The sequence below is a fragment of the Mastigoproctus giganteus genome, chromosome 4 (genome assembly GCF_048544385.1).
Source record: "Mastigoproctus giganteus isolate SK-2022 chromosome 4, ASM4854438v1, whole genome shotgun sequence".
Taxonomy (NCBI): Eukaryota; Metazoa; Arthropoda; class Arachnida; order Uropygi; family Thelyphonidae; genus Mastigoproctus; species Mastigoproctus giganteus.
Window position 1 is genome coordinate 24,855,201 of NC_143578.1, and position 22,494 is coordinate 24,877,694.

Below are 22,494 nucleotides of genomic sequence, written 5' to 3' on the forward strand. Positions count from 1 at the left end.
TTGACCCCAAATGCAACTTTGAAATAGTAGACCACTCACGACACTTTCGCCACCGCCTCTAGAGTCACTCAACATAGTAAACAATCCAAAGGCATTAAATCATGTCAGGGAAAGTACTAGAGAAAAGAATATCCTAGACCTCATCATCACACATGAATCAGATGACATAACAGGGCTGACAGTAGAGGAACCAGTAGCAGGAAGTGATCACGGAGTTCTACGGTGGATGATGACGAGAGAGGTAGCAGAAGTAAAAGGCAAAGGAATGGGTTTTAATTTCAGAAAAGGAAATTACGATGCCTTAAGGTACTACATGGCCTCTATTAACTGGGTAGATATCGCGCAGAGAATGAATACAATTGAACTGTGGTACGCTTTTAAAACATTAATCACAGATGCCTTGAATGCGTATATACCATTAAAAAAATACTCCACGAGAAGGGTTCCAAGTTGGATGAATAGTGAAGTTGCCACATTACTTGAGCAGAAAAAGGTGGCATGGAAACGTTACAGAGCAATAAAAAGTACTGAAGCCTATAACAGCTACAAGGTGGTGTGTAATAGAGCCACAGAAAAGGTTCGACAGGCAAAGGCAGTTTATGAGAAATCACTAGCAAACAGAGCAAAGAGGGGGGATAAAGAATTCTTCACATATATAAATGCCAAGAAGAGCAGGACAAACCAGATCGGACCTTTACGTAAGGGAAAGGGGATAGTAATAAATACACCAGCTGCCGTTGCAGATGAACTCAACAGTTATTTTGCATCGATATTTACAAATGAAAAGCCTTTTGTGGCAATGGGAAATTGTGGGAGCGAAGTTAAAAAATATGTAATTAATGATATTGAAATTTCGCAAGATTATTTAATGAAAAAACTTTCAAGCCTACAGACTAGTAAGGCTCCTGGAGTTGATGGAATATACCCTATAATCTTGAGAGAGGCGGCAAGCGAGTGCATTGAACCACTGAGGCTGGTTATGCGAGCATCACTAGACTCTGGGGAGATTCCCTTGGATTGGAAAAGTGCAAATGTATCTCCCATACATAAGGGTGGCTCTAAAAGTGAAGTGGGAAATTATCGACCTGTCAGTCTGACTTCAGTAGTAGGGAAAATCATGGAGGCATTGATCAAGGGTGGAATTCAGGATCATTTGGATAGAATTGAAATTCTCAAGGATACTCAGCATGGTTTTGTAAAGGGAAAATCATGTTTAACAAATCTGGTTCGCTATTTCGAAAGGGTCACTCACGAGCTGGATTTAGGGAATAATTTCGACATTGTTTATTTAGATTTCAGCAAAGCTTTTGACTCAGTCCCACATGAGCGGTTGCTTTATAAGCTGGAACAGGTTGGAATCACTGGGAAAATCCTTAGATGGATAGAAGGATGGCTTCAGGGCAGGAGGCAGAGGGTTGTGATAAATGGCTATTCCTCAGATTGGGTTGATGTAAGAAGTGGGGTTCCCCAAGGATCAGTATTAGGACCACTGTTGTTTTTAATTTTCATAAACGACATTGATGAAGGGATAGAGGGCGTGATGTCTAAATTTGCAGATGATGTTAAAATTGGTAGAGTAGTTAATGATCACTGTCAAGCTGAGCTTCTTCAGAGAGACCTAGATAGACTTCAAGAATGGTCAGAAAAATGGCAGCTGTGCTTTAATCCAACAAAGTGTAAGGTATTACACCTGGGAAACAGTAATCCCAAAATAACTTATTCACTTGGTGGAGTTCAACTAAACCCAGTACTGGAGGAAAGGGACTTGGGTGTTACGATACGGTCAGACATGAAATTCTCTGAGCATTGTAAACAGGTTGCAAGGAAGGCCCATGGTGTCCTATCGATGATCTATCGAACTTTTGCAAGTAGAGATAGGGACGTGATAATCCCATTATATAAGGCCTATGTTAGACCACACTTGGAATACTGTGTTCAAGTATGGAGACCGCACCTAAAGAAAGACATCGAGCTTCTTGAAAGGGTGCAAAGAAGGGTAACTCGCCTGGTGAGATCGGCAAAAGGGCGTCCTTATGAAGAAAGACTTCGAATATGTGGGTTGCAGAGTTCGGAAACTAGACACCTTAGAGGAGATTTGATTGAGGTGTTTAAGGCTCTGAGAGGCATCAGTAAAATGAATGAGGACAAAATTTTCAAGATTATAAATGATGCTAGAACTAGGGGACATAAATTCAAGTTATGCGGGGAAATGTTTAGATTGGACTGCAGGAAGTTTTATTTTAGCCAGCGAGTTATAAATTACTGGAATAAGTTGCCTTCATGGGTGGTAGAGGCCGACAGTTTGGGGAAATTCAAAGGTCATCTGGATAGTACTTTCGGGTAAGGGAAGCGCATAGGATGATAGGATTAATTTCCTTTTTATTTAATTTTTAATTTCATTTTATTATTTTTATTTATTTATTAATTATTATTATTTATTTATTTAATTTTTGTTTTTATCATTGTTTTGTTCGGATTTTTTTTTTTTTTTTTTTTTTTGGCTGGTGCAGCATAAGCCATAGGCTTTCTTGCACCATACGGCCGTTACTAATACTAATACTAATCACCAGAAAGGCATACGTCTACATCCCATCCTAGAGACAACCGTTTTAATGCTGGATGATCAGTGGTGTAGAAAGCAGCGCACGTCCGTGCAACAACAATGACGCATGATTAACGTGCCTCACTCAGCTCGTATTTTTGTATTTAATTTGTCAGTTGACGAAGAGACACGCATCTCGAAAGCTACTGATTTTGTTAGTATATATTTTGTTAGTATATATTTGTATTAAACTGGATTATAACTTACGTGTATGTTGTTTAAAAATTTCATGTCCCCTGAAACCAATAACTCCCTCCAAAGAACTGATATGATGATGTCACAATGATATTACAAGATGACTGTTCATCATAGAGTACCATCAAGAATTGGGTTAATAAATTAAAAAATGGATCATAGAGTTACCACTGCACATAATAGCAATTTAAATATTTTGTCATTATATCATATGCTAGCTTCATAAGGCTACTGATAATCATTCTTTTATAATCTTCCTCACCATTATAGTGATTTCTTATTCTTCCTATTAATAACTGCTGTTGATAATTTAAATGCTTTTTTGAGTTACACAGTGTTTTATTCTCTATTAAGAGATATGTAACATTGGAGATTATAAACAGTACAGCCAATTAAATAGTTAAATCACCTAACTTATTACATATGTAACTTGTTTTATGAATTTTTGTTATAATTCTTGGGATGCAATTACCAGGTAGGAGGGAATATAAAATACTTACAATCCACATCATAATCTACACTGTTGTTGGACATAGCCAATAGGTCTGTATCATATTCTAGCCATTTCTGTGATGCCTAATGAGAAAAGAAACAATTGATAAAATTAAATCAAGAGAGCAAGAGGGGAATAATTTACTACCAAATGTATTATTAGAAAGCAGTTTTTTAGACTTTTTTTATATACATAATGTATTACTCTTTCTACTCTTCTCTGAATCAAAGCTGTTCTATCAAGTAGCTATCTCCCCTTATAAAATTAGCTTCAATTTCCACTGTTAATCTCTCTGCTCAAGCGACTACATCACATTTTGTAGATAAATAATAAGTTTCTTGTACTGTTATATAACTTGATAAATCCAGCCTATGGAAATCTCACCATATGTATGTAAATATGCTGTACCCAGCAAAGCTGATCAGTGCAGTGATGTGTATGTTCGTGTGGTGTGGTGTCAGGTTATGTTGTTTGTGTTGAGTAATCGCCTCTTGGCCTAGTGTGTAGCAGAGTATGCCATGCACTGGTCCTTGCCCTGTGGAGGCATGCCTTCTACTGTTATACCAAAACTTTGTACTGATAAGTAAATTTCACCGTGTGCTCCACAGTAGCAAGGTCAGCAAAAAAATAAATAAATAAAACCATCCTATGTGTTCATGCATACAGAAATCTATTTTATACACATGTGCAGACATTGTCTTTCAATGAACAGTTGTGTTTTTCATTTAGTCACGGTAGACTATTTAGCCAATTTTATTGCTATGGGAACAGAGCAAATCATGTGATTTAACCAATTATTAAGTCTGCAGAAGATGTTTGAAAATTTTTAAAATGTTGGTATTGAAATTGCCAAAACATTAGTCAAGACAGCTTTGATTGATATCAAGACATCAATAAGGAATAATGACTTGTGTGGGCTGGTCAAGAACCAACACAAAGTATTGCAACTATCCTACCAGCTCTGCTGGCTTAAACAAAAACAATATGCTGTCATGCCTACCAAAGTTTAGAAATTAAAAAAAAAAAAAAGAAAATTTCCTTCGAATTAACAATCAATGATAATATTATCATGTCATTATGAAATACAATTAACTGTGTTTTAAAATTTTCTTTTGTATGTATTTTACAATACACTGCATGGAATCTGAAGGAATTTTGGAAAACACTTAAAATGTATACAATAACTGCTAAAACTTGTCTCCCCTGCGGCTAACACATTTGAAGGACATGAATTTAAGATAAAATAATAAAAATTATATAAAAGAGAATTTCATCTTTTTGTATAGCTGGGCTGGGTGGCTTTCAGTCCAGTTCTATGGTAGAGGTTACTGAAATGCTATGTCCTTGGTTTTTTGTTCACAAAGGCTTTGTGGGTCCAGAGGAGATGAAGCCCTGATGAAAGTAGTCTATCTTTACACAACTTTGATTCTAATTTTTGTTCTAATTTATTTTACAAATTCACACTCTTTGAAAGTCACAAGATATAGGAGAAAAGACAGTCTCAGCTAGCACTGTGAATATCTGTATGTGCTTTTCAAAATGTTCCTTCAAATTCAAAGCAGAGCAAAATATGTACAATTGGAATTCCTACAAAACATCAGTCTTCACATACTTTTTTTTGTTGTTGTTTATATGATTTAAAAGTACTATATTTATTATCACAATTTTTTTTGCAGTACTGCCTATTGAACATTTTTGCATTCTGAGACCTTTTTTTCACTGCTGCAGGAAATCCCTGTATAGAGGGTGTCTCAAAAATATTGGTACAAACGTTTAGGGGAGGTAGGTAACATCTAAAGGAATGCGAATCGCATAGGAACCCATAACCGGAAACATCACGGGAAAGTAGTAACAGGGGCACAAGAAGCAGAAATGACACAAGACAGTAATTAGTGGCAAACGTTTATTTGACATAATATTAACAATGGAGTACAAGATGGATGCATTTCATGATGTTACAACAGATGCTCGAAAGTTCCACCATGAGACGCGATGCATGCGTGACACCGACACAGCACGGATTGGCAGACACGGTCGAACACACCTAGAGTTTCTTTGAGAGTAGCAGCAGTGCAGACGAGTCGCCACGATATCCATTTCCGTCTCCACAGGCGATTCATACACGATAGATTTTAGGCCCCCCCCCACAGAAAGAAATCAAGGCTCGATAAATCAGGTGAGCATGGGAGCCAGGCAATGGGTCCAATCCATCGACGCCCAAAACGCCTGTTCAAATGGTCACAAACACACCTTCCATAATGGGCAGGCACCCCGTCTTGTTGAAACCAAATGTTGCGTCTCACATTTGCTATAACATCGTCAAGTAACCCTGGTAGAACTTGTTCAAGAAAGATCCCATATTTAGCGGAGTTTGTGCGGGATGGTAACAGGTATGGGCCGACTAAGCAGTCACCGACCATACCTGCCCACACATTTATTGCAAAGCGATGTTGTGCCGCATGGGGGCGCACACCGTGTGGGTTGTTGTGTGCCCACACATGAGCATTGTGCTGATTGAATAAGCCTCCCCGAGTGAAATAAGCCTCATCCGTTAACAAAACATAGGCTGGAAAATTCAAGTCTTGAACACTTTCTTGGAAAACCCACTGTGCAAAAGCCACACGTGCAGGATGATCTTGGGGAGCAGTAACTGAACCCTTTGGAGATGAAAGGGGTGTAAGGAATCGTTGTGCCAGACATGCTGTACACTGCAACGAGACTCCTAAGGCAGAGGCAACGGCACATGTGCTGGTAGTAGGATTATTCTGGATGGCATTCAACACACTTTCTTCCATGGTGGGAGTTTGCGTCGAATGTGGTCTGCCCACACTACTCCTGTTATCTCTAAATAACCCATAATCGCACAAATTTTGATGCACACGTGCAAACAAACGGTGTTCCGGTACATGTCTGTCTGGGAAGCATTCTCTATAAATTCGTTGAGCGGCTCGTCCATTGCCCTCTGCTAATCCACACACTAGGTGCATGCTCTTCATGCGGCGACTACTGCTTGAATGAGTAAACCAGAAATTTTCTCTCTCGTGAACTGATGAATAGCGCCGTCTACCAACTTACGGTGAAGTTTCCATTTATGGGTTCCTATGCAATTCACATTCCTTTAGATGTTACCTACCTCCCCTAAACGTTTGTACCAATATATTTGAGACACCCTGTATGTAGCATGTAAAAATCCTGAAATATTTAATTAATGCTGCTCACAAAAGCAAACACTGAAATTGAAATTAAAATATAAATTTTTATTAAAATAAATTAACAAAGTGTAATAATACCAGTGCCAAATACAAGGTGTTTCTTCACCAAAACTCACAATACTTTGTAAAAATAGTAAATAGCCCTCTTCACTTTGTTCAGGAAATCTGCACTAAAAGTCTGTTTGCAGCAAAGACCCAATTTTCTGCATTTTAAAACCTAAAATAGATTTTAACATGAATGATCTTAATTCCATTCCATTTGATTCTTGAAAGCAATAGCTTTTCTTTTGCCATTTGATGCTGTTGTTTATACTTGAAGTACTCTTAACTAAACAGCAACCTTACTTTAGAATAGCTTTTGGTATATGTGATTGAAAAATTGATGCACAAAAAAAAAAACAGATAATGATATATAACTGTACTGGTAGTGACAAATGATGCAAGGAAACAGGCTTATACAACATCAGCAAAAAAAAAAAAGCCACTTTCCACATCATCTGTATATCTCCTCTTCTAATAATCTGTTTAATTCTTCTTCAAATTTATTAAAACTACTCACTTTCACAACACCAGATGGAAGTTTGTTCTGACCATCAACTACCCCTGACTTAAAGCATATATCCACACATCCATCCTCAGTAATCTTGCTGCTCTTCTTATTCTTAGCACCCATTCCAACAGATCTACATCCTTCCTAAAATGAGGTTTCCAGCTTTGTATGCAGTACTCAAGATGTGGCCTGACTGTTTATTTATATAGTGGAATAATTATCTCCTTATCCCAGCTGAAAAAATTCCTATGTATCACTGACAAAATTCCGTGAGCTGTCCTGGAAGCCCATCTGCAGAATTACCTACAAGTCTCTTTGGTTCTCTCCTATCTTAAGCATGGTACCATGCTATATATTGAAATAAACATGTGGGATATCACTACACAGAGATCTATTTTTAGATGTGATTTGGTTATCAAATGCATATATAAAATAATAAATTAGTAAAATGTTTACTCTACCTTCTTATATAATTAAGTACCTCACTGATGCTGCCTTGCCAAAACAATTTTTCAGTTAAGGCATCAACAAGGTATTTAATTAAGCTAAAAATATTAACTCTCAATTCTTTATCAAACTAGAGGCCTTTATACTAGACTTATATCTGAACTGTTTCCTGCACTAGTGCTTTACGTTATGAAAAGTGATATTTATAAATATTCCTACTCTAATCACCCCTTGGTTGTTTGCAGGCAATCATGGATTTAATGAAGCAAGAATAATGCTTTCTGAAATGGGTAGACACTATTATATCTGATTAAATATGTTTAATTCTGACCCCTTACAAGGCACTAAATGTACAAATGATAAGGGCCTTTTATTATTTCATTTGTTGTATAGGATAAACATCTTATTAGTTTATTATAACATATGTGCTATTAATGAGCACATCTAGACAAATCTTGTATGGACATCTCATTAATTAGTTAGGTACAGAACTGAGTATTCTTGAAATGTCATATTATTATGCTCATCATTTGTATACATTTCTATGGCAGATAATGTTTAATTCTTTTATAAGAGCACTAATTCATCCAAGCTGCTAAATTAACTTTAAACTTAAACTAAATAACCACTACACTGAACAACAATGAAAAATTTTTTCAATAGAATAATGGTTTCTTTGTATTTTTAATGCTATTTTGAATGTGTAGCCAGTTTTTTCCTGGCAGCCTCAATTTTAAAGATATTTCATATTAGTTTTCATGTAGGTAGATTTTGGTCTATCTGTTCTTCATATTAGATGGACAGCTGATTCAGAGATTCTGAAGTTAGGAGTTTTAAAAATCTTGCTGTAGTGGCCACATTCTGACTTCTAGACTATTCTATCTCCCCGACACGGCAGGTATATATATAAGGCAATGAGTTAATCAGGCAGAGTTAAGTATGTGAATTAACATTATCACATATTAGAAAACTTGTATTCTTACACAGTTAGCATTAGCATTAGTAGAGGCATTTGATGCAAGAAAGCAAGCTTATGCAGCATCAGCCAAAAAAAAAAAAAAACCACTTCCACTTCACCCCTCTGTTCGTTCAAAATACCTGTCCAGCTGAGCCTTAAACTTATTTAGGCTATCAACCTCCACCACAAGGGATGGCAGTCTGTTCCACCAACCAACCACCCGCTGGCTAAAGGCAAATTTCCGCACGTCTATCCTACATCTGTCTTTCCTCAATTTGAATTTATGCCCTCTCAGGTGATTTTTCTGAGCTAGAGGAAGAATCCCATCAGCATTGAGCATGCTTAAACCATTCAAGGCTTTATACACCTCTATCAGATCACCTCGCTGGTGCCTAGTCTCCAGACACTGTAATTTGCAAAACTTAAGCCTTTCTTCGTAAGAGCACCCCTTTGTTCCATTCACTAATCTTGTTGCCCTTCTCTGTACTCGTTCCAGCAGCTCTACATCCTTCTTGAAATGAGGCCTCCAGACCTGTATACAGTACACTCTAGGTGTGGCCTGACCATCGCCTTATACAATGGAATAATCACCTCCTTATCCCTGCTGGAAAAATTCCTGTACATCATTGACAATACTCCATGAGCTACTCTTGCAGCCCGTCTGCACTGCTCAGAGAACTTCATATCTGCCTGCACAACCACCCCCAAGTCCCTTTCATTCTCTACCACTGTCAGTGTTGTACCATAGAGTTGATACGTTGCTCTGGGGTTGCTGTTTCCCATGTGTAGTACTTTACATTTGTCAATGTTAAACTTCATTTGCCACCTCTCAGCCCATCTGCTCAACCTTTCCAGATCCTGTTGCAGAAGCATAGTGTCAGTAGTGTCCTTGACAACCCTGCCAACCTTTGTATCGTCTGCAAACTTGGACATTAATCCCGATATACCATCATCAATATCATTTATAAATACAGAAAACAATAATGGACCCAACACTGAGCCCTGAGGGACTCCACTAATAACATCAGTCCACGATGAGCAGTGTCCATTGATTACCACTCTCTGTCTTCTCCCCCTCAACCACCCCTTTATCCATAGCAGCAATTTGCCTCCAATGTCACACTGCTCCAATTTGTGTAGCAGTCTTGCATGTGCAACAGTATCAAAAGCCTTTCTAAGATCCAAGTATATAATATCAAAGTTATTCCCTGCATCCAGTTCTTTTGTGACTGCATCATAGTATCCAATCAAGTTGGTCAGGCAAGACTTCCCCTTAACAAAACCATGCTGTGTCTGAGCTATAACTGAAGTCTTGTCTAAATGATCCTGCAGTGCGTCTTTAACCAGTGCCTCCATTAATTTTCCTGGAACAGAAGTCAAGCTCACAGGTCTATAATTACTTGTTTCAGCCTTTGATCCTCCTTTGTGAATTGGGGTCACATTTGCACATTTCCAGTCTATGGGTACCTCCCCTGAGTCCAAGGAAGCTCTCATAATTATGGCTAAGGGTTTGCTTACTTCCTTTGCTGCCTCCTTTAATATAACTGGATAGATCCCATCCACCCCGGGTGCCTTTCTTGTGTTTATCTTCAACAGTTTCTCCTCCACTTTACTCCCAGTTATTTCAAGATTCTGTAACTTACTGCTAGAGTTGAATACACCTCTGGCATTCCCCTCGCTGAATAACTCCTCATGTGTGAATGTCGATGCAAAATATTCATTTAGTTTGTTAGCCACCTGAGCAGGATCATCAACACTTGACCCATCAATATCAAGTGGACCAATCTGATTCATCCCTTTCCTTCTAGAGTTTACATAAGTAAAGAACTCTTTGCTGTTTTTCTTTGCATCCCTTGCCAAGGATTTCTCGTAATCTGCCTTCGCCTGCCTAACCTCCTTTGTAACTTGGTTGCATATCAACTTGTATCTATCATAGGCTTCTGTGTCATGTGTTAATTTGTAAGTATCCCATGCATTTTTCTTCTCTGCCATATGCCTCATTAGTTCATCTGACATCCATTTTGGCCTAAACCTTGAACAATATTTCTTAGTTGGTATGTAAAGCCTAGTAGCTTCCAAGATAAGTTCTTTGAATGCTTCCCATTTTGAATTTGCTGTTGGTAACATCATCAGTTGGTCCCACTGTATAGAATTTAAATACTGTCTCAGTCCATCGTAGTCGCCTTTACGGAAGCAATAACCCTTCCCTTTACCCCTAATGGTAGTTACCTCTTTGAGTAAATCCCACTTCAGCACACTGTGATCACTGCCACCTAGTGGTTCATTTATCTGCAGATTCTTAATGCATGAAGAATCACTGCTGATAATCAAATCAAGAGTATTACTCCCTCTAGTTGCCTCCCGAACATGCTGATGTAGAAAACAATCATCCAATAAATCCACAAAAGCCCTGCTAGTGTGTGAGTATCCAGCCCCCAAATTCCAGTCAATATCTGGGAAATTAAAATCTCCCATTATAAGACACTCTGATTTACTGGCCCACTCTATTTCCCTGTACAGTTCCTTATTATACTCATCAGAGTCATTAGGCCTATAGCACACTCCTACTCTCAATTTTGATCTCCCAATGTTTATGTCACACCAAACTGACTCCACACTGCACTGTCCAGCGATGTCGACTGGCTTCACTTCCTTGGTTTTTATGTGTTTCTTAACTAATAGCATAACACCTCCCCCTTCCTATCCTGTCTATCCTTTCTGTAGACGTTGTACTCCCCAAATTGCAGTTCCGCATCCCTTATATCTGTGTGACACCACGTCTCTGATATCCCAACAATATCTGCCTTCGATGTTTTGAGTGATATCCCAACAATATCTGCCTTCGATGTTTTGAGCAATACCTCAAATTCATCAAATTTATTTACTAAACTCCTAGCATTGGTGTACACGCAAGTATACCTGCACCTGTTTCTATTCTTAGCTACCCTAACACAACCCATGTGTTTACTTGTACCACAATGGCTCCCAGCAGTCTCTGAAATACCATGCATCTTGTTTTTCAGGCTTCTGCTCATTCTAATAGAAGCAGTGTAAGAATCTCTTTCACCTCTGCCAGTGGCTACTGTCAATCTATTGGTCTTTGTCTCCCCCCCAAGCTAGCAGTTTTCCGACCCACCTAACACTGCCTCGATAGCATCAGCAAATATTCTTGCACCCTTTCTATTTAAGTGTATCCCATCCCTGTAGAAGCAATCTCTCCTGTTAACAAGTACAGTCCAGGCTGAAAAAAATTCTACCCCTTGAGCCTTGCACAATCTTTCCAGGGCCGAATTGACCGACAAGGCTCTCATCATATACTCCCTCCTATCGTGTCTGGGCAGAATTGCAGACACTTTCAAATTCAACCCTAATTCTCGGCTTTTGTTCAACAGTGACCTGTACTTGTTAAGTAATTCTGCCGGTCTCCTACTCTTAATATTATTAGTGCAGTTTTTGGCATCAACTGTTGTTGAATGTGCTTTTAAAATTAATGTGAAATTTTGTCATATTAGGGTGTTAATTCACCTGATAGCTTTTACTATGCTTGTGGTGATTACACAATTAAATCTTGCACAGTCAATAACACCCCTATTAGAGAAAGCATCTGAACTTTTGAAATCAGGTAAGAAGTGGACTCCTCATATATGCTGCACCAATTGTACAGCATATATGAGGAACCGAAAGCTTCGAGAATGTTTAAAAAATTTTGGACAACAACACAGTAGCGAATATAAAAATCTTGTTTGAGAATTTAATACAAAGCTGTTTATTACCAAAATATTTGTTGCAATATGTCTAAAAATATACTTCCTCCACTCCATTCCTAGATAACCTTACCAGGACACAAATATTTACCAGAGTACGGTAAATGTTTCCATTAAACAACTGGGAAATGTTACCAAGGTAGCGAAAGTCCAACATGCTGGCAGATTACTGCTGGATACTGATCAGAAGTTCCTGATCATTATAAAACCAAGAAGGAAAAAAAAAAAAAAACCCACTATATTTTAATTGTAATTTTTTGTAAAAATTTAATTAAAAATCTCAATAACTGTAACCTGTATTCCTCATCAAATTTGTGGGTGCTAGGCAAAATTTGACTTCAAATGGGGATTCAGCTCATTAAAATCCATGAGATGTACCATATTTTTGGATGAAAAAAAAAATAATAATAATAATAAAAGTTTAAAAAATAAAATCAAAAGGTTAAAATTTGTTGTTCAGTTTTATAGATGGTATAGTCAAAAAGAACAATGCAAGCCAAACATCTTTGGAAATCTATGGGTTGTTTGATTCAAAAGTCAAGCAACCCATACTATTTCAAATTTATTTCAATTATTATAAATTTAATTATAATAGCGCTTACAATAATGCTGGAAGTGTCTTTCTTATGAGCCCTCACGGCTAGTACAGAGGTTATAATCACCATCCTTCTACTGTGTGGAAAAGGCTCGGGTTCAAGTCTGCATGGAAGGAACTAAAGCTTTTTTCTTGCCATGGCTGTGTTAGTTAGCTTTTAATTCTCTCAAAATGTGAGGGTTGCTAGCATATACTGCTCTGCAAGGCTTTATATACATACACACACACGCAGCAACACACACACACACACACACACACACACACACACACACACACACACACACACACACACACACACACACACACACACACACACACAAAAGAATCCGGCAATGACCAATGGACTGTTGCAGTCAAAATACACCAGGCTGTCATCAACAAATTAAACACTGCAATTTGGGTTACGTGAATTCTGAATCATTCTGCATAACTACAATAGGAAATTATAGAAAGCCAAAATTTTAAGGTCATCAAGGTTTAAAACTAATAACCTGAAGAGAAGATATGTTACTACACTGGTGTGCAAAATTTAAGGACCAGTCAGGTTTTCACCTGTAGCTTCTCATAGGAGTGGCCTGGATATGGGAAAAGCATATCAAAGGAACCTTGTGAGGTACAGAAATGATGAAGGAAACAACACTGACATAACAACGTAAACAAAATGGTCACAGGGACTTTATTCAAAAATGGCAACATAGCACTGGCTGCCATGATACAGATGCATCACTGCCAAAGATGGAACAAAGAGAAGAGGTGGTCCTCAGTAGGAGATATGGCCACCCCTAATGTTGATGCAGGCTTTGCACCACCTGTCACATTTTCTGGTGGGTGTGGGTGTGGATGTGCTGTTAGGCATCTCCCCAGAGTGTAACATATGTGTTCAATGGGATTTAGGTTGGTGGAACGGGAAAGCCAATCCATAAGAACAATGTCCTCACTTTCCAAAAGCATCAACAGCTGCAAGTGCAATGGGGTGTGGCGTTATCATCCATAAACATGAATTCGGGGCCAATGGCACCTCGGAACAGACACACATGGGGAAAGATTACCTCAGTACAGTAGCGTGCACCGGTTATAGTAACACCTTCCAGTATCTAGAGTTGTGTACGTCCATCCAAGATAATGCCTCCCCAGACGAGAACACCTCAACCACCATATCAATCTCTTTCAGTGATGCTTGCGGGGTGATACTGTTTACAGGAACTTAAGAACAAGTTTGAGCTTCTGCAGACTGTTCAATATATGTACGAGGAATATTAGAACTTTCTGAAAGTGATAAAGCCCAAGAAACATACTAAAGGTAAAAAGAAATCCAAAGAAGAAAAAAAAATCAGTCAAGAAACACTTGTCACGATGAACTGAAGATGCAAATGAAGAGCAAGAAAAACACCGACAGGGAAAAAAAATCGAGTATACTGAGTTATGCAAAGCCATTAGAAAGGGACTCAAAGAGGACATAAGAAAATTTAACACAAGAAAAGTAGAACAAGCATTACAGGAAAACAAAGGATTTAAATCAGCAGCCATGAGCAGTAATACAGAAAGTCAAATGATGCTGAAACTGAAGAACAGTGAGGGTGCACCTTATGAATAGCAGAGAAGGCATAATTCAAATAGCAGAAGAGTACTATAAAGAGTTATACAAGCAACGATGCCAGCAGTGGGGAAGATGGATCGCAAATTAGTAACACATACAACACACCTGATATCCTTCCTGATAAGGTAGAACATGCGTTGAATAAAATGAAGAATCAGAAAGCCCCGGGGGAAGATGGAGTTACTGTCGAGTTGTTAAAAGTGGGGGAAAGAGACATGACACAAAAACTGGCAAAACTCTTCACAAAATGCATTAGAAAAGGTGTGGTGCCTAAGGAGTGGAATAATGCAATCATAGTTTTACTGCATAAGAAAGGAGATAAATCAGAAATTGGAAATTATAGACCAATTAGCTTGTTATCCCACATCTACAAGTTGTTCACAAGGGTCATTACTAACAGATTAGAAAGAATACTTGATGAGAATCAACCGAAAGATCAAGCTGGCTTTAGGACAGGATTCTTAACTACGGACCACCTTCACATAATGTCACAGCTAATGGAGAAAGCAAATGAATCCCAAAGAATTAGAGGAAAATCTTAATCAGTTATGCAGAGTTAGTAAGGATTCTGGACTAAAGATAAATATGGCTAAACAAAAGTAATGATGAACAAGAATGCCACAGAAAGGGATATAATGATTGAAGGAGCAGTAATTGAAAAGGTGGAGTCATATACTTATCTGGGACAAGTCAGTTATAATAATGATAAATGGATGGATGTCAAGAGAAGAATAAATGTTGGATGGATAGCATTCAGGAAATATAGTCACATACTGAGGAGCAATATCCCAATTTGTCTGAAATGTAAAATAATGGAAGAGAAGCTGAGAACTATACAGCGAAGAATGGAACGAATTATATTGGGAATCAGACTGTTAGATAAGAAGAGAAACACATGGATTAGGCAGCAAACTCAAGTAAAGGACATTCTTATCAAAACTAAAGAACTAAAATGGTCTTGGGCAGGACACATAGCTTGAAGACATGATGATTGATGGACTAAGAAAATAACAGAATGGTACCCAAGAGGAGCTAAGAGAAAACCTGGAAAACAACAATGGAGGTGGACAGATGAAATTCATGAGTTTGTGAGTAGTAAATGGATGGCCATTGCACAAAACAGAAGGAATTGAAAAGTTGCTGGAGAGGCCTTCATCCTGCAGTGGATTGAAAATGGCTGATGATGACCGTGTGCCAACCTCTTGCCAGATTAGCTTACCTCCAAGAACTGCTGCTAAGACTGAATCTACTCTCATCAGTAGAGTACCTTAAGTAAAGATTTTGTGGTTGTAACCTTTAGAAATAGTGTTGGTCCTTAAGTTTTGCACACCAGTGTAATACAAAAATAAATAACACAAATAAACTTTGAACCTAATTTACCTCTATAATACTTTTATGTGTATCAAGAACTTCTTCTTCCATTTCCTGAAGATGTGATATTGCTTCATGGAATGAAAACATATCTTCTGACAATTCCCCTTCCTAAAATTTGAATTAAAATTTTATTTCTGTGCAGAATTGCTTATGATTGTTTATTAAAGGTTGAAAACTGTAAGCCAGAATTTTATTACAATGTAAATATGTAAAATATGATTAACTGAAAGCAATTAATTTTAGATTTCAGCAAATTTTCCACAAACAGATAATTTATGAAAACTTCTGTTCGAAAAAGAAATATTTATTAAAATCTGTGTTCAAACTTATAGTTAAAGCAAGGAATACTTAATGAATGAGTGAAAATAAAAAATAATTAATTTTGTTTGATGGACTTCATGAATTTGCAGTTGACTTAATTTTATTAAATATGAAAAGAAATATTTAATGAAATACACACTCAAAAGATAAACAAATATCATTTTATCTCTGCAAATGCCACGAATACAAAAGCATTTTAGGAACATTTAAACTTAGATGCTGAGAACACACAGGGTGGAGGGGGAGTTTACAATATAATTGTATATGGACAGTAGATTAATGAAATACTAACATGTTAGGTAACATATGCAATGTATTACATTTCGGGCACATTAGGATTTTTTATTTCTTAAATTAACTGGATTTTTTATTAGAAATGAAATTAATTTTTTCCCCTGTGATTAATAGAAGTGAAAAATAAATAAAAAATTAGCAATTATTTTGTTATTAATTAATTGCTCGATTAATTTTTTTTTCTTGCTAGGATACACTAGATTATTAAAAAACAAATAAGTTTAACTTAATATAAAACACAGAACTGCACAGAAGATCATGAATTTTAATAAGGAAAAGGCTGTTACATAAATGATCTGGGAGATATAATTCATCTGATGTCTTCTAGGGCTGTAATAAATTAGAAGTGGGATAATAAATATTTATGATATAATATGAATTTTTTTAATATATAATTTTCATATATTCTCCCATGATTTTCTATTCAGCCTTTTGTTTTCTTTTAATTAATCTTTTAATCTTTCTACTCCTGTGTAAAAAGTACAATACAATTCTTACAATATATTTTAAAATAATTCTACAATTTATACCAAGAGTTATTTTACAAAAAAAAAAAAAAAAAAGTAATTCTTATGTACTTACATTTGAAGACCTAATAAGAGCTAAATCATTATTCTGAACTGTTATATCATCACCATTTGGAGAAGATTTCATTTCTGGATTTTCTGCACCCAGTTCTTTGACTCTGTAAGTTTTATAGTTACAGAAGAATATGTTCAATTCAAAACCAGCATTATGTATTTCCAAATTATATTCTGTCCAATAAAATTAATTACAATAAAGATAAAACCTTTCATACATCAAATGAGAGATGCAAGTGGAAATCCAAACTTACTCCCTAAGTAATTTTTTGCTACTTGCAAAGACCATTTCAAGTTTCTTATATGCATAAGTTCATATATTAGAACCCTACTGCAAATACAAATTGCTGCATTCTTTCTTAACTCAAGTACCAGCAGATAAATGTACTTTCGGTATCAACGTATCAAGAAGGAGAATGATACTATCCTTGGCTGGTGACATTACAGATGATTAGGCTCAAGAGGGTCATGCACAATGTCATGGTGGGAGAAAAACATGACTTCCTTGATTTTCTCCATTGTTCTTTTTTCTTTGTAAGTATGAAAGCCACCAGTTTGCACTCTTGTCTCTGACAGTGAATCAAAGTACAGCAGTGCTTCACTGTAGGTCAGGAAGTTTTTGCTAATTACTACTAACACTGAAAATGGGAGCTGTATGGCACATTTTATAAGCTTATCATCATTATTCAAAAAATGCCCCTCAGCACTTTCCCTTCCACCACAATTCTGAGGTATTCAGAAAGCAGATGACATACCTAAGATATGACAATTCTGCAATCAGTGAAATAGAGTGCGGCTGATGTGTTTTTTTCTTTTTGTTCATGTGGCTCACATCAATAGCACTCTGTGGGAAACCTTTCCATAAGGTTTAACTCTACATCACCACAACATAATTCTGGTAACTTTTACTTATCATCGTGGTTTCATACGAATGACATTATCGTCTAATCTCTCAGTCAAATGAAGTGAATGTCATATGCAGCATTAGAGCAAAATTCACAATCATATAAGAAACTATCTTGTAGTCTTTTTCCCTCAGTCACCAGCCCTCCTAAAAAACACGCATGCTACTACACGGCAGTACCTTCCTTTATGTCATTAGCATATGCCTATTAGAAGTGTGCAAAATTAACTTGAAACAATAATGAAAACCAAATATATCTTAATCTATTATACATAACATTGGTATACTTTTTTTTTTTTTTTTTGAAGATTCTCTCTCTCCCTTTTTTTTTTTAATGCAAACTAAATGAACAATTTTTAGGTGCCCTGTAATTTATTTCACTCTATTACATCAATTTTCTGCACAAAATGAAGGGGAAAAAAAATGTACTATCTATAGCAAAATATATATGTACACTAATTCGTTTTTATGAAAGTTCACTTAAATTTTTGCAGAATTTGAAAAATTAATACCCTTTTGATGACTATAAGAATAAATTTTTGTTACAATAAAAATATGCCATGTCACAGGTATGTTGCTAGCCCTGCTTTGTGCAAGTCATATGGTGTCAAGAATCAAAGGATAATGAGGTTAATAAGATTGATGTCAACACAAAAGCATTCTACTCATCAGTGGAATGCTTTTCCACTGATGAGTGCAATTTTTTGCTTCAAGTGCCTGTCCTTCTTAACATAACCTTCTCACCTCCTTTACTTTTCTATCCCTTCTTGCCTTAAGAGCTCATAAAATTATAGCTACTTTCCACTGACTCAATGGACAAGTGCCAATTCTTTTTATGGCCTACTCTGGCCATATTCAGTCTGCGAATTGAAGAACTAAGTGATATGTTCTACTGAATATGACCATAATTTGGAAAAAAGTAAAATCACTGCAGCAAGACTTCAGGGATGATGAAGGCCAAAAAGGATCTTCAATTAATCCAGAGACATTTAAAGCCATCCATGACTGGTTTGACCATTTTAAGAAATTTGCTAACCTGCACAGATTGAACATGAAGGGAGAGGCAGCGAGTGCTCAAGCTGAGACAGCTCAAAATTTCAAGGAGAGCATAATAAGTGAAGGAGGAATTGTAGCAAAAGAGATGTTTCAATTTGGACAAAATCAGACTGTTCTGGAATAAGATGACACCACACACCTAAATATCCTAGGAGGAAAGGTCAGCACCAGGCTTCAAAGCATCACAGGATAGCATAAGTTCATTCAAGTCTTTTTTTCCCCCCCTCCTAATTATCATAAGTCTTCAGACTGATCATGGTAATTTTGATAGCTGTCAGTTTAAATTTGACTTTTTAAATCAATTAAATAATGTGGTTGTTCTGTCTGACATGCAGCTTTCTTTTCTGGAGGAGGGCATGTTTCTTCACAAAAAGGAAATTTGGTAACTACTATTAATCTGGAATTTCTGTACCTTTTATTTCAAAACTTACTTACTTTCACTGATACTGCTGTATCTTATTGTTTTCATGATAAGATGCAAGAGTATCAATAAAAGTCATCTGATAATGCAAATGGACTTACTAAACTAAACATATTATAGAACTTAAAAGCAACACAATCCAACTTTTGAGTCTGTTAAATTTAACATACTCAAAAGATTTAACTTTCATAGACCAAAATTATAATTTTATTTTTTATACTTGTAGTAATAAATAATAGAAACTTACCTATCTGCATATCGGAGGGTATTTAAGGAATGTTCACAAGAATTCATTCCAGGCGATATCATGGCAATCTGAGAATAAGTAAAAACAAAATAATGAAAACTTGTTAAAATATCTGACTGTATCATAGAGATAAAAATACTTACTCAGTAAACATAATAACTATCTCAGAAAAAAACATACTACGGAAACATGTAACTACGAATACATCTTTCATCATACAGTAAACTTCATGATAGTGATACAAATGATTTTAATGTAATGAATTCTGATATTCTCAGATGTCCAGCAATCTTGTTTTCAACTTGCACCAAACTTGGTGAAACCTCTAAACTCATGCAGAAATAACTAATCCAATTAAAAAAAAAAAGACTATGGTGCATTAATAATACACTGGTTTTGTGCAGTTATTAATAATAACTGCACAAAACCGAGATGTCCTTGGATTTATATCCCCTCCTTTTGTGGAAAAAATATCTTAAAAACCTTAAACAACAATATTAAACTTGGAAAACTGTCTGTGAACTTGAAATTACATTTTGCTTCAAGCCAAATATGATGGTCACCAGAAGCATGGGAATGATGGAGTTCAAAGAGAAGGGGATTGTGTCCAGGAGGAACCCTGTAATTGATGGCCAGAAGGTAATCTGGGCACTATCTCCTCTTGGCAGCTAAATGTACTGACCCTGAGGGGCAGGCAGGCCATGACATAAAAACTGGATGACTTAAATGGGCTTGATGCCTGAAGATGTATGCAGCTTGTCCCTTTTCTGTATGATGCTGGGTTCCCATAGGTACCTGAGTTGCTGTGAAAGAGGGTGATCCATGGGGGGGATGGTAATTCTGATCCTGTTTCTGTTGAATGTATGGTAACTTCTCTATTTGTGATAGGCCTCTAGGGAATTTCTTCTGCGATGGTGGTGTCCAAATAATTTTGGACTGGAGGTGCATACTTTATGATTCTCTAATATGATAAGCAACATTGCTTTGGAGAAGGTTACTTCTGATGTTATTGATATGCTCTACGTAATATTTACTGCAATGGCAATCCAGTCTACAGACCATACCTCTCATTCGGTGGGATATCAGTCTTTATTTTAGATTTTTATTTCTGTTTAACCATTCCTTTATATCGTGTTTTTAGCTAGTCTGTTGACTGGTTCACCCATACTGGAGTGGAAAGGGAATACAAATTGAGGTTGCTCTGTTGTGTGAGTTGGGGGGAGGTTAATATGGCAGGTATGGCAGGTTAGTTACAGTTTAACATTGATATTTTTAGACGGTGTTTATGGATATTTAAACTAATGCGTAGAAGGGAAAGACACATTCTATCACTGCATTTTTCCATAGAAAAACCTAATGCTGAAAATGAGGCAATAAAGATGATTGCAGAAAGATTCTAGTTATGTGTTGCCTTGGCACACATCCATAGTTTATGGGAGAAGAATTAATATCAGCATGTTCTAATTGTAACATACTTCTTAAGGAGTAGTGGGAGTCCACATGCTTAGTTCCTTTCTTTTGGAAATAATTATCCTCATATGAGAAGTATGCCTGTCTAATAGTAAGAGCCACATCAAGGGATAGATGGGGAGGATTTCCTTTCAGGTTTTGAGAGGCTGACGGGATTTTTTTGTGGTCCATCTTTATTGTGCTTTTAAAGCACAATAATAAAGCACAATTAATCGGGTCACGAGCAAGGGCCTACCTTGTCCTAGGTTTTTTAATGAAGTGGCAGTACAGGAAAGCATATCAAGGATGAGATTTTCCTTGGGACCTGGAGAAACTGAACTACTTTTTGAAGAATCTTTCCTTAGTTTTTAGTGAGTGGTCTGCTGCTGTTGCTGTGTATAAGACTGGGTGTATTAGTGTAAATGACATAAATGCATTGTGGAGAATGGGCACCAATGTGTACGATGGGGAGAAGGATAGAGATAAAATTAGGGGGCTAAGCTCTCAGATAGTTGGGTTTTTTTTTTTTTTTTTTTTGTTGGTGCATTGGCTTCTGTGGCCATAATCCACCTCCCAAAGTTTTTGCATCTTACTCTGATCCAAGCCCGAGGTGGGATTCGAACCTGCGACCTTTGGGTTGCCAGGCACGCACTTTACCCACCTGGCTAGCCCGGTCAGCTCAGATAGTTGTACCTGTAACATGGAGGGGTGGAAACAGGAGAAATCTTGAATGCAGAATGGAGTACTTGAGCCCCCTCCCCCTTAGATGCACATGAGTACTGCTGGGGAATGTGGGGTTAAGAAGAGGGATGTGAGGAAGAGAGAGAGCTGAGTAGACAGCTTAGCATTTTGGAACCAATAGTGATCTGAGGTTATGGGGGGGGCTCTAAGGTTTAAAGCTGCTCTGTCACCCCCTTGAACTAAATATCCCAGTAGTTACTTCTGCTGAATATTCCAGCTCATCAGAAGAACTGGATATTAGCATTAGCAGAGGCATATGATTGAAGAAAGTAAGTTCATATAGTATCAGCCAAAAAAAAAAAAAAAAAAAAAAAATCCCTTCCCATTTCACCCATCCATTCACTCCAAATGCTTGTCTAAGTTCTGCCTCAAACTTAAGTTCTCGCCCTCCACTACAACAGATGGAAGTTTGTTCCAACTATCAACTACATGGTGGCTAAAGACAAATTGATGCACATCTATTCTACAATTGTCTTTCCTCAATTTGAATTTATGTTCCCTTAGGTGAGAAATCTGAGCAAGAGGAAGAATCCCATCAGCATTGAGCTTGCTCAAATCATTCAGAGCCGTACACACTTCAATCACAGTCATCTACCACACTAAAGGTGGTAGATGATTTTCATCAACCGGTGAAATACCACCACTTTGCTTATTGGAGGCTTGAAGTGGTGAAACCCATGTTTAGTCTCTAGA

At 37.0% G+C, this 22,494-nt stretch overlaps 1 protein-coding gene across 2 annotated transcripts in view; it reads right to left on the reverse strand.

Moving 5' to 3' along the window:
* Positions 1–22,494, reverse strand: part of Klp10A (kinesin-like protein 10A) — a 198,469-nt gene that overhangs the window by 9,941 nt on the left and 166,034 nt on the right. For both annotated transcript variants that reach the window (XM_090371417.1, XM_090371416.1), the window contains exons 16-19: positions 19,612–19,679; positions 16,985–17,087; positions 15,794–15,895; positions 3,298–3,373 (exon numbers count right to left, since the gene is read on the reverse strand). In XM_090371417.1, the coding sequence (XP_090227543.1) occupies positions 3,298–3,373; positions 15,794–15,895; positions 16,985–17,087; positions 19,612–19,679 (349 nt within the window). The remainder of the gene's footprint in view (positions 1–3,297; positions 3,374–15,793; positions 15,896–16,984; positions 17,088–19,611; positions 19,680–22,494) is intronic.